A 10,821-nucleotide genomic window follows, 5' to 3' on the forward strand; every position below is an offset into this window, starting at 1 on the left:
CAGTGTCGAGCATCCATGGCATTCAGGAAGTGGGCCCCCCTGATGCTCAGCTCCTGAGGCTGGATAACATGCTGCTGGCCGAGGGCGTGTCCAGGCCTGAGAAGCAAGGGAGGGGAGCATCGGCAGCAGCCAACGCAGCAATGCCAGGTGGCCGTCCAAACGACAGTGGCCTTGAGCACTCTGACTACAGGGCCAAGCTGTCCCAGATCCGACAGATGTACCACTCCGAGCTAGAGAAATATGAACAGGTGATCTTTCATGGGAATGCACGTTTGTCAAAGGAAAACATGGAGTACAAACTGCCTTCCCTTGGCAGCATCGAGCAGAGAGCCCACGAGCTTGGTCTCATAGCAGGGGTGGCTGATTTGCCCCCAGCCCCTTGCCATCATTTCTCAGTAGCCAGCCTGCATGAGAGGCTCGGGGGGCAGGTGGCTGGTCCCACCCGGGGCCCCGGGCCAGCCTGCTAGGTGGTCACCAGCTGGCATGTGTCCCCACCCCAGGCCTGCCGTGAGTTCACCATGCACGTCACCAACCTTCTCCAGGAGCAGAGCAGGATCAGGCCCGTCTCGCCCGCGGAGATAGAGCACATGGTGGGGGTCATCCACGGCAAGTTCCAGAGCATCCAGATGCAGCTGAAGCAGAGCACCTGTGAGGCTGTGATGGCCCTGCGCGCGAGGTTCCTCGACGCCAGGTCAGGCCCCACCCCTAACCTCTGACCTCAGGAAGAGGAAGCGAGCCCTGCGCTGGTTTGGGTCTGAGTTACGGGAGCCTCCCAGCCTAGGCAGGGGCTCTGACCACGGCTGTAGGTGCGGCCCTCATACAGCCTCCAGGAAGGCTAGGAAGTGCTGACTGCTGCTGTCACAGCCTTTAGGAGATCAGAGACGGGGACGAGGCCCCGTGGACGATCACCGGCTGAGGCTGTCTGTCTTCTCAGGCGTAAGCGGCAGAATTTCAGCAAGCAAGCCACAGAAGTGCTGAATGAATACTTTTATTCCCATTTGAGCAACCCATACCCCAGTGAAGAAGCCAAAGAGGAGCTGGCCAGGAGGGGTGGCATCACGGTCTCCCAGGTGATGGTCCTTTCCTGCCACACCTCCCTGAGCCCGAAAGGGACACCCAGGGAGGTTCATCAAATGTGTGACACAGGAGTCGAATGTGGTGTGCAGCCACAGCCAAGCATGTGCAGTGCAGCCTCGGAACCAGCCGTCTGGGCTCAGGTCCTGGGTCTGGGCTACCGTGGGCCTCAGGCAGGAAGCCATACCTACCCTCCCGCGCTCCCGGGGGCAATGGGTGTGGAGTGTGCGGTCCTGATAGTACCGAGTAGTGATCCTTAGTGAATTGCAGTCAGGGATTTTTTTTAAACCTTACATTCTTTGTTTATTGATGTATTTAGTTTTGGCTGTGCCGGGTCTTCCTGCTGCGCAGGCTTCTCTCTAGCCGTGGCGAGCAGGGGCTACTCTTCACTGTGGTGCCCGGGCTTCTCATTGCGGTGGCTTCTCTTTTGTGGAGCACGGGCTCTAGGGCAAGTGGGCTCCAGAGCGCAGGCGCAGTAGTTGGGACACATGGGCTGAGTTGCTCCACGGCATGTGGGATCTTCCTGGATCAGGGATTGAACCAGTGTCTCCTGCGTTGGCAGGCAGATTCTTTACCACTGAACCACCAAGGAAGCCCAGTCGTTAAGATTTCATATTCTCATATCAGACGGGTGTGCTGTGTTCTGTAAGATGGATGGGGTGCAAGCTTAGGAGAAGACAAAGAACTTGGAGCAAAATTAGGACTTAGAGCGAGAGTAGCTCTTGTGCAAAAGCACCACTTCAGTTATCCTGGAGCACATTCAGGCATGGGCATCACCTGCCAGTTGCTCAGACAGTCCAGTGTGTGAGTCTGGGGGCACAAGACAGGCAACAGCTGGCTCCAGATGGGAAACAGGGGCGCAGGTTGGAGAAGAGACTCAGACAACTTCGGACCATATTGGGATGACTGTTCATCTCAATGGGATTGGGGTGGGGTCGGGGCTAAGGCGAGAGCCCAAGAAATACGTCAGAAGGTTTTGTTGTTTCTCTTATTGGTTGTTATCTATGCTGGGTCTTTGCTGCTTTGCACGGGCTTTCTCTAGCTGCAGAGAGTGGGGGCTATTCTAGCTGTGCTGTGCGGCCTGCTCATCAGGCGGCTTCTCTTGCTGTGGAGCTCCACAACATGGGTGCTCCAGCCTGGGCTGCTGCTCTGAGGCATGTGAGACGTTTCTGGACCAGGGATTGAACTCATGCCTCCTGCATTGGCAGGTGGATTCTTAACCACTAGGCCACCAGGGAAGCCCTTTCGAAAGGTTTCACAATGAGAACAGTTAAGTGCAGGCAGGCCGCAAGTGAGAGACCAGACCAGGCAACACCCACAGGGCAGCGTGGGGGTCGGCGCCCGCCTGTGGCCACAGAGAGGGCCGTCAGGGGCCCGGACTCAGTAAGCGGGACCGCCCCCGCCCCCCGTGCTGAGGGGAGGCTGAGTCTCCAGCCCGGCCAACCTGTGCCTTCAGTCACCACCCTCTGCCCCAGTCCCCGCCGAGTGCGGCAGCACCTTAGGGGCAGCGGCGCTCGGGAGGCCTGCGGGGTCACACAGGCAGCGAGGCCTCACAGGTGTCCTCACTCACCTGGAACTGCCGTGGTGTCCTCAGTGCAGAGCTGAAGTGAGGGCTGCGCCTCTAGGACCTTGAGGCCCAGAAGAAGTGGGAGGCCTGGCAGCCCATCTATCCCCACAAGCAGTTGTCTGGAAACAACCAGATTCACTTCAGGGCCTGCCACCTCAGACAGCAGGTGGGTCTGGGGTCTAAATTTCATGTGAGGAGAGAGCTCGTGACAAACAAAAGTTTGAAAAGCACTGGCCACATTCCAGCAACTCCTGCTCAGTGGCTGGGCCCTGACATCCCCACCCACCCACCAGCAGCAGAATTCTGTCCTGGGACCCCTCCCCGCTGTGGTGGTGCCTCGGTAGAAATGGCTGACAGCCGAGTAGGGCTCCAAATGTGGTGCAGGCTGTGAGGTTCACTTAAGGAGAAAATAGTGGAGCAACATTAGGCAAAGGGTGCTGCAGACGAGACCACCGATGTTTTCAGCATGGATCAGCTGCAACTGCAGGCTGAGGAGGCCCGAGGGGGAAGGACAGGAGAGTGAGCCCATGGACAGGGCAATGGGTGGAAACCTCAGTGGCTACAGCTACATGGACCAAAGGGGCCAGAGGGACTGGGCAGGGAGTGGCCGGTGACACCGAGCTGTGGCTAGCCTTGCAGAGAGGGCATCTCGCTCCTGTCCAAGGTGCTGGGACAGACCGTGTAGGGAGGGCGGACCCCAGCCTGAACCAGCTCCCCCGCAGACACCCACTTGGGAAGTCTGCTCTTTGCCCCTCTAAAATGCCAGTTGAATTCACCATGGAAAACCACTCGCCGACATTCTTCTGCAAACTTCAGCACAGACGTGTGGGTGCATTCCTTGGAGGTAAGTGGGAGCCAGGTGCTTACCTGGCTTGGCTGCGAGCAGGTCACACTCAACACTGAGGGCAGGAGAGTTGAGAGCAGGGAACACACACAGGGCTTTTTCTGTCCATGATTAACATTGAGAGGATTGTAGAGAGACGTTAAAGAAACTAATTTTAAAGGAGAAAAGGTCATCCACAGTCCTGCCATGCAGTTCAGCTGTGTGTTTCTGTTCATGAAAATGCACACGTCTCATGTGTGCATGAAACTGCAGCTCCAGGCGCCATACTTAGGGATACGCGGTGCTTCTGGCTGTGCACGTCTCCGTGCTCATACAGCTGAGTGCTGTCCAGCCTCTCAGCCAGCCAGGGACGTTTTCGTTGTCACAGCTCTTGAGGGCAGGGAAGGGCACACCTGGCCTCCAGCAGTGGAGACCAGGGATGCTGCTCAGCACCCTCAGGACCCGCCCAGAGAATGATCAACAGGGAGGAGCCCTGACCCAGAGGGCTCGTGCAGACATGCCATCAGAGCTGGGCCCTGTGCTTGCAAGATGTGTGTGACTGCAGCTCCCTCCCAACCGGCTTCGAGGACTGAAGGCTGCCCGTGCGCTGCTCCGTGCTCAGCTCCTTCCCCTGCTCCATCAGGTGGTCCTTTATCCTTTGATAAGTTTTGGATTCGATTGTGTTCTTTGCTTCAATCGCATTCCCAGAAACGCGGCTGCTGGTGCATGTGTCCCGCGTCAGGGTTCAGTCTGTTGCCTGCAGTGACCACACACTGGTCTCTCCAAGCGTGTGACACATGCCTGCCCTGCTCCCACCTCCCTCCTCATCCCAGGCTCCAGCAGCGCCTGGTCCTCAAGCAACGCAGCTCCTCCCTCTCTGTAAGCCACGCTGACTCCAGGGCGCCCCCAACACACAGCAGACATTCCCTGTGCCCAGGGTTTGTCAGTGCCGGCTTCACAGTCTCAGCCCCTCACCCCATCCTGGGGCCGCGTGCTGCCACTCAGCAACGCCCCCTCCTTGCGTGCCGCATTGCTCCAGCAGCCTTCCAGCTACTTCTGTCTCTGTGTGTCCACAGGTCTCCAACTGGTTCGGCAACAAAAGAATTCGGTATAAAAAGAACATGAGGAAGTTTCAAGAAGAGGCTACCATCTACACAGCCAAGACGGCAGTGGACGCCACCGAAGTCAGGGGCTCAGGGCGCCAGGCCAGCCCCCCATCGATGTCCCACTCCAGTGAGTGAGGGTCAGTGGCCCCCCGAGGCTGCGCACACCGAGCCGCTTCCAGGGCAGCTGCCGGGCCCTGCACACGCCTCTCCTCTGCTCACATTGTGGGGTTTCCGTTCCCACTGGAGATGGTCCCCATCAAGTCACACAGCCCCGCCGGCTGTGCAGGTGCTGTGGGGACAGAAGGTGCACCCCAGAAGGCTGGTCTCCCCACCCACACAGGCTGCAGGAGGGCTGGGAGCCGTGGGAGTCACGTTCATGGCCTCCTCCTGACCCAGGGGCTGGCGAGTGCCACCTGCGGCATCGCTGCGCCTCCCAGGGCGGGAACGCTGGTCCTGACCCTCCGACCCCTGCAGGCTCCTCTGGCCCATTTCCGCTGACTGGCCCCGGAGACGCACTTATCCGCCTGCAGACGCTGGCCTGCGTCCAGCCCAGCCCCCGGGGAGGAGGCCTTCTGGCCCAGGTGAGTCTGTGGCACAACCCCAAGGCTTGTGGGGTCCCCGACCCAGTGACGAGCAGGCCTGGAGCCCCCGTGGTGGCTGGTCCTCGGGACCGGCTGCCTCAGCCACATCGTGGTCTCCGCAAGCTCTCATGAAGGGCATGACAACCAGCTGGGCCTGCCAGGCCCTCATCACGGGGATGGTGCAGGAGGGCAGAGCCGCCTCAGGGAGCTCAGCACCGTGGGCCGCTCAGCAGAGACCTCAGTCCTCACAAGACTCAGTGGGCACGGCAGGCTCTGCCTGTTGGGAAGGGGCCCTCCCTCCCCGAGGAGGCAGAGGGTGGGGTGGGAAAACGAGGCCTCGATGGTCTGAAGGTGCAGCCCCCTGAGCTCAGAGCCTTCAGCACTCCTCACTGTCCCGGCCACCCCCTCTGCTGGCGCCCAGCTGGGCCAGAGTGAAGGTCCATTTTGGCGACTGGGAGGAGCATGGGCCTCGGGTCACGGCTCTCAGGATGTGCCCTCAGGAACGTTCTCAGGGTGTGGGCCATCCCTCTCGCGGCCCCTGGGGCCTCCTGGCCCCCCACTGACAGCCACGGTGGGGGCGGCGAGGGGGCCTGGCCGCACGCTCAGGGCTGTCCTGCAGAGCTGTGCAGGCACAGGTGTAACACGGCCACCCAGCAGTGGGTAGGGTCTTATGCAGCCAGACTGTTTGCTTCAGAGTCAAACCTCCCTCCTCAGTGTACCCCTCTTAAAGATGCAGGGAATGGATGCCCGCTGGTGCAGTGCATCCCATCACCATGGCAACCCCACAGCCCACAGTGAGCACCTGGCAGAGCCAGCACTCTGATGCCACCAGGTGGCCAGCTCGTCCTGCTCTGCACTTGCCCAAGGCCCAGAGCCGCAACCACAGTAGGGGCAAGCCTGTGAGAGTAACACAGGGTGAGGGGTCCATGGACCGGGGGCCGGGTCCTGTCAGCCCCACGGAGTAAGTGGGAAAGCGTGGGATGTGGTGTGCACCCCCAACTGTGCCCCAGTCCCCTGGCGTGGGCAGGCACAGATGCTCTTCCCAAGAGAAGGTCTCCAGGCTGAGCACCCCCACTCCCCTACCACCCCCCACCCAGCTGGGCGCCGACTCCTCAGCCCTGAGCTGCCCTTTGGCTCCCAGGCCCACACTGGGCCCCAGCCTGTCACTTCCCAGGCCTGCCAGGTGAGCCCTCCCCTCCTCACTCATGTCTTCCTGCTGGGGTCCCAGGCCTGCGGTGCCCACCCCAGGGCAGAGCATGTCCCCCTGCGGCCAGCATCCCCGCCCCAGGCGCTTTCAGACTGAGGCTGAGAGCAGCAGCGCCGGCCTCCCAATTCTCTTGCCCAGCACTGTCCTCTGGCACATGTGGGAGGTAACAGCTGTGGGGAGAGGGGGAAGGGAGCAGGGTCTTGGGCCTCGTGGGGCTGGATGCATTAGAGGGTGCAGGCAGGAGGGTTCAGCCTGTTCAGGAAGGTTTGAGAATGAGGAAAGAGAAGGGGAGCTTGTGCGTTATTGCTCTCGTGGGCTGCACGCAGGACTCACCTTAGAGCAGACAGCCATTGTCAACAGTGGTTTCCAGGGGGAGGGGTCTGTGGATGAACACCCCATGGTCACGTGTGCCCAGTACATCCCCACACCGCAGACAGAGTCCCCCCAGCCAGCGGCCATGGGCCCTTCCGTCCTAACTCCAGTCAGGTGCACGTCCTGCTGGGTTCAGGGTTCCTGAACCTCTTGCTGCTCAGCACATCTCACCACAGTCTTTCAGGGCCCACTGTTAGCTCCAGGCCTGCCTGGGTCTCCCTCCCCCTCAGAGCACGTACCATGGTGCCCCGTCCCTCCCCTGCCAGCGCCCGGCTAGCGGAAGCAGACCCTGCCAAGGAAGCACGTCCATGTGGAGGCCAGCTGCGACTCAGGGCAGACCCCTGCGTCCCCCCGTCTCCTGGCTCCTCTCGCAGCTCTCAGCACGTTCTAAGGGACGTGGAGGCTGGACGGGCCACCAGTCTTCACGGCCCCCCTCTGAGTCTCTGTCTCTGCCTTTTCAGGCCAGGGGCGGCTGGCAGGTGAAGCAAATGCCAACCGCTTCACCCGTTGGCAACCCCGGCAGTGTCACCTCAGATGCATCTAATTAAGTGTTGGGGCGAGCAGAAAAGAGGACGGTGTGACCTGCTGTGGTTCCCTGGCCCTCGAGTTCCTTCAGAAAACCCAGAGCTGACAGCAGAGGGCTCTCCCTAAGCCACCAGCCAGAGACACTGACGCCATCGTCCGCTTATCAGCTGGGATTTGAAACAGCTTGAGATGCTGCTTATTCTCCCAACTCTTGTCTTTATATTTATACATACATATATATATATATAGTAATTTTATGGTTAAGACTATGAACTATTTCTACAGGAAATTCTGGTACCAATTCTGCCATTAAAATTTTGAACTGATTTTAATTTTGCCACCATTCACCCCAGATTTGTTGCTGGCAGCCGCTGACGACACAAGCGCAGTTGTGTGAGTTGTGACCTTTTGCTCACTGGTCCGTCCAGGTGCCAACTCGCCCAGGCACTGCCTCCCACCCTGACTTGTGTTGTGTTATGAAAATGCAGTTTTGATTTAAGTCTGTTGTGAGCTCAGGGTTTTACCGGAATTAGTTTGGCACTTTCTTTCTTCTGTTAATGCAAGTTATACCATTTTCAGTTGAAATGTCATTCAAGACAATAAACTTCCCAAGCGCTTTCATGCCTCTGTGCTCTTGAAATCCCGCTGGCCTGAGGTTCGGCGCTCAGCGTGCCCCGCCTCCCAGGCGTCCCTCGGTCCCCTCACCTGGTTCCTCTGCTTCATCCTTCGGGGTGGGCGGGGCTTCGCTCCGTCTCCTCTTCCTCTTCCCCTCCCTGGGAACAAAGACGGTAGAGCTGGGGTACTTCCCTGGCGGTCCAGTAGCTAAGACTCTGGGCTTCCAATGCAAGAGGCCCGGAAAAAAAAAAAAAAAAAAAAGAGGCCCGGGTTCTATCCCTGGTCAGGGAACTGGATCCCACGTGCCACAGCAGAGCTCACATGCCACACCTAAAGGTGCGCCATGCCACAGCTGAGGCCTGGTGCAGCCAAAACAAGAAGGTAGGGCTGGGCTGTTGGGAGAATTAAAAGAGCCTGGACTGCAGACAGCCCAGGGCCTTGAGCAAATATGTTGTATCTGCCCATTAGTCTACATCACCAGGGCCCTGACCCCACACTACCAGCTGACTCCATGACCAGCCCCTGAGTTTCTGTCCAGAGGGTTTCTTCTCTGCACACAGTGTGTTCCAACTCCCCCACGCCTCCACACAGCTCACCCCAGATCCTGGCCAGTTGACTGCGTCACCGTTCTCCTGACTCTTGGCCTCCAAGCCCCGCCATGTCTCCCTCCTGTCTCCGCCCCCTCCCTCCTGTCTCCGCCCCCTCCCTCCTGTCTCCGCCCCCTCCCTCCTGTCTCCGCCCCCTCCCTCCTGTCTCCGCCCCCTCCCTCCTGTCTCCGCCCCCTCCCTCCTGTCTCCGCCCCCTCCCTCCTGTCTCCGCCCCCTCCCTCCTGTCTCCGCCCCCTCCCTCCTGTCTCCGCCCCCTCCCTCCCTCCTGTCTCCGCCCCTCCCTCCCTCCTGTCTCCGCCCCCTCCCTCCTGTCTCCGCCCCTCCCTCCTGTCTCCGCCCCCTCCCTCCTGTCCCGCCCCCTGCGGTGCCACCACTGTGGTGTTGATGCTCTAGTGAGGGGTGCAGACCGGAAACGAGGTGCAGGAGTGAAAGTCCGCTGGACCCAGCCATGCAACATGGCAGGATCACAGCCTGCACCCCAAAAGGCTAAGCACAGTGGTCTCCAGGAATCAGAGGACCTCAGCCCCCTCCCTTCTGGCTTCCATTCACCTGCCCACCCTTACCTAACTGTCACAGCCACAAGGCTGCTGCTCTTACCTGACCTGTTACCACACATCTCCATTTCTGTTTGAGAACCAAGAAATAGATTTCTTTTTTCTTTTTTAATATATTTTCTTGGCCGCACTGCACGGCATGTGGGATCTTAGTTCCCTGAACAGGGATTGAACCCATACCCTTTGCATTGGAAGCACAGAGTCTTAACCACTGGACAACCAGGGAAGTCTCAAGAAATAGATTTATAGTGAAGGTACTACAATCTCAGCTGACCCCATCCAGGCCCTGGCCCCTTCGCCACCAGCATCCCTGCAGACCCATCTTCAGAGTTAGGGTTGGGTCCTACCAAGATGGTTTGTGATGGTCTGTGTGTCCCTGCGTGCATGTCCCCACTTGGCATGCCCTGCCTTTCTCCACATGATGTATCTTGGAGTGGCCTGCCTCTGCATCTGGGAAGATCTTCCTCCAGTGAGTGAGCCCCTCGTTCCTGGTACTGGGTCCTTAGGGTAGTTCCATCTTTGCAGCCCTGGGCCCTCACTGCCCCTCAGCTCAGCAACTCCTGAGTGATGAGTGCTGGTCAGCGAGCCACCCCTGGCCTGGCTCTTTGCACCATCACCGCCTCTTTTCTCGCCTTCAGTGCACTGTTGCAGCATTCAGTCGTATCTGACTCTTTGTGACCCCCTGGACTATATAGCCCACAGGCTCCTCTGTCCATGGGATTCTCTGGGCAAGAATACTGGAGTGGGTTGACATTTCCTTCTCCAGGGGATCTTCCTGACCCAGGGATGAAACCTGTGTCTCCTGCATTTGTAGGCTGAGCTGCTTGGAAAGCCGCAGGGGCCAGCCATCAGGACCTCCCCCAGCACCTGTGACATTTCCACTGCACACTCCCTCAGCAGAAATGGTTAAGATGCTAGGAAGCCCCAAAACCACAGCCTGGGGTAGGGGGAGTCTCAATCGAGGCTGTTGAGCAGCCCACCCAAAAGAAGACCCCCATGAGCAGTCACTTCCCAGTCCCCCTCCCCAGCCCCTGACAAACACTAATCTGCTCTCTGTCTCTGTGAATTTGCCTGTTCCAGACATTTCACACACACAGGATCACGCAGCTTGAGGCCTTCTGTGTCCCGCTTCTTCCATTCGGCCTGTTTCTGGGTCGACCAGGGCACTCTGAACCACAGGGAAACTAGACGGGAAGTCGCAGAGGGAAGGCAGCTCAGCTCTGGTCCTGCAGCTTGGTGCGTCCACACAGCTGGGCAGAAGAGTCGTGTTCAGGATAGAAATGTGGAAGCCGGGACAAGGACTTACTGTATAGCACGTGGAATGCTGCTCAATGTTATATGGCAACCTGGAGGGGATGGGAGTTTGGGGGAGAATGGATACATGTATATATGTGTGGCCGAGTCCCTTTGCTGTTCACCTGAAATTATCACAACATTGTTAATTGGCTATACACCAATGCAAAATAAAAAGTTTTTTAAAAATTAAAAGAACTTCTTTTGTAAAGTGAAAGAAATAAAGGAGATATTGCAAAACTTCAAAAAAAAATTTGGAAGTTGGGAGAGGCCAAAATACAAGACAAAAATCAAGAGAGGATGTCACAAGTCAGAAAGACAGATCTCAGGAGCAGAAAGTGAAGCCTCACCAGCGTGGCCGGACTGAGCCGCATGGGCTCAGTGGAACCACAGGGCCATAAGCCAGTTCAAGAAGCAATCAGAGGCAGAGAGCACAGTCAGCTCTTGAGAACATTTGCAGCAAAAATGTCGCCAGGGGCCGTGGGGTGTGAGAGGG

General features: G+C 58.3%; 1 protein-coding gene across 9 annotated transcripts in view; it reads left to right on the forward strand.

Annotated features, from left to right (window-relative positions):
* PBX4 (PBX homeobox 4) overlaps window positions 1-10,821 on the forward strand; it is a 58,890-nt gene extending 48,069 nt beyond the window's left edge. For 5 of the 9 annotated variants that reach the window (XM_015471869.3, XM_059888179.1, XM_059888180.1 and 2 more), the window contains 5 exons: window positions 4-248; window positions 501-691; window positions 935-1,070; window positions 4,541-4,697; window positions 5,045-7,283. In XM_015471869.3, the coding sequence (XP_015327355.1) occupies window positions 4-248; window positions 501-691; window positions 935-1,070; window positions 4,541-4,697; window positions 5,045-5,283 (968 nt within the window). In that variant the 3' untranslated portion in view covers window positions 5,284-7,283. Of the gene's footprint in view, window positions 1-3; window positions 249-500; window positions 692-934; window positions 1,071-4,540; window positions 4,708-5,044; window positions 7,586-10,112 lie in introns of those variants that run through there. The other 4 variants (XM_005208454.5, NM_001192515.2, XM_059888175.1 and 1 more) reach the window with 4 other exon arrangements.

The sequence above is a fragment of the Bos taurus genome, chromosome 7 (assembly GCF_002263795.3).
Source record: "Bos taurus isolate L1 Dominette 01449 registration number 42190680 breed Hereford chromosome 7, ARS-UCD2.0, whole genome shotgun sequence".
Lineage (NCBI taxonomy): Eukaryota > Metazoa > Chordata > Mammalia > Artiodactyla > Bovidae > Bos > Bos taurus.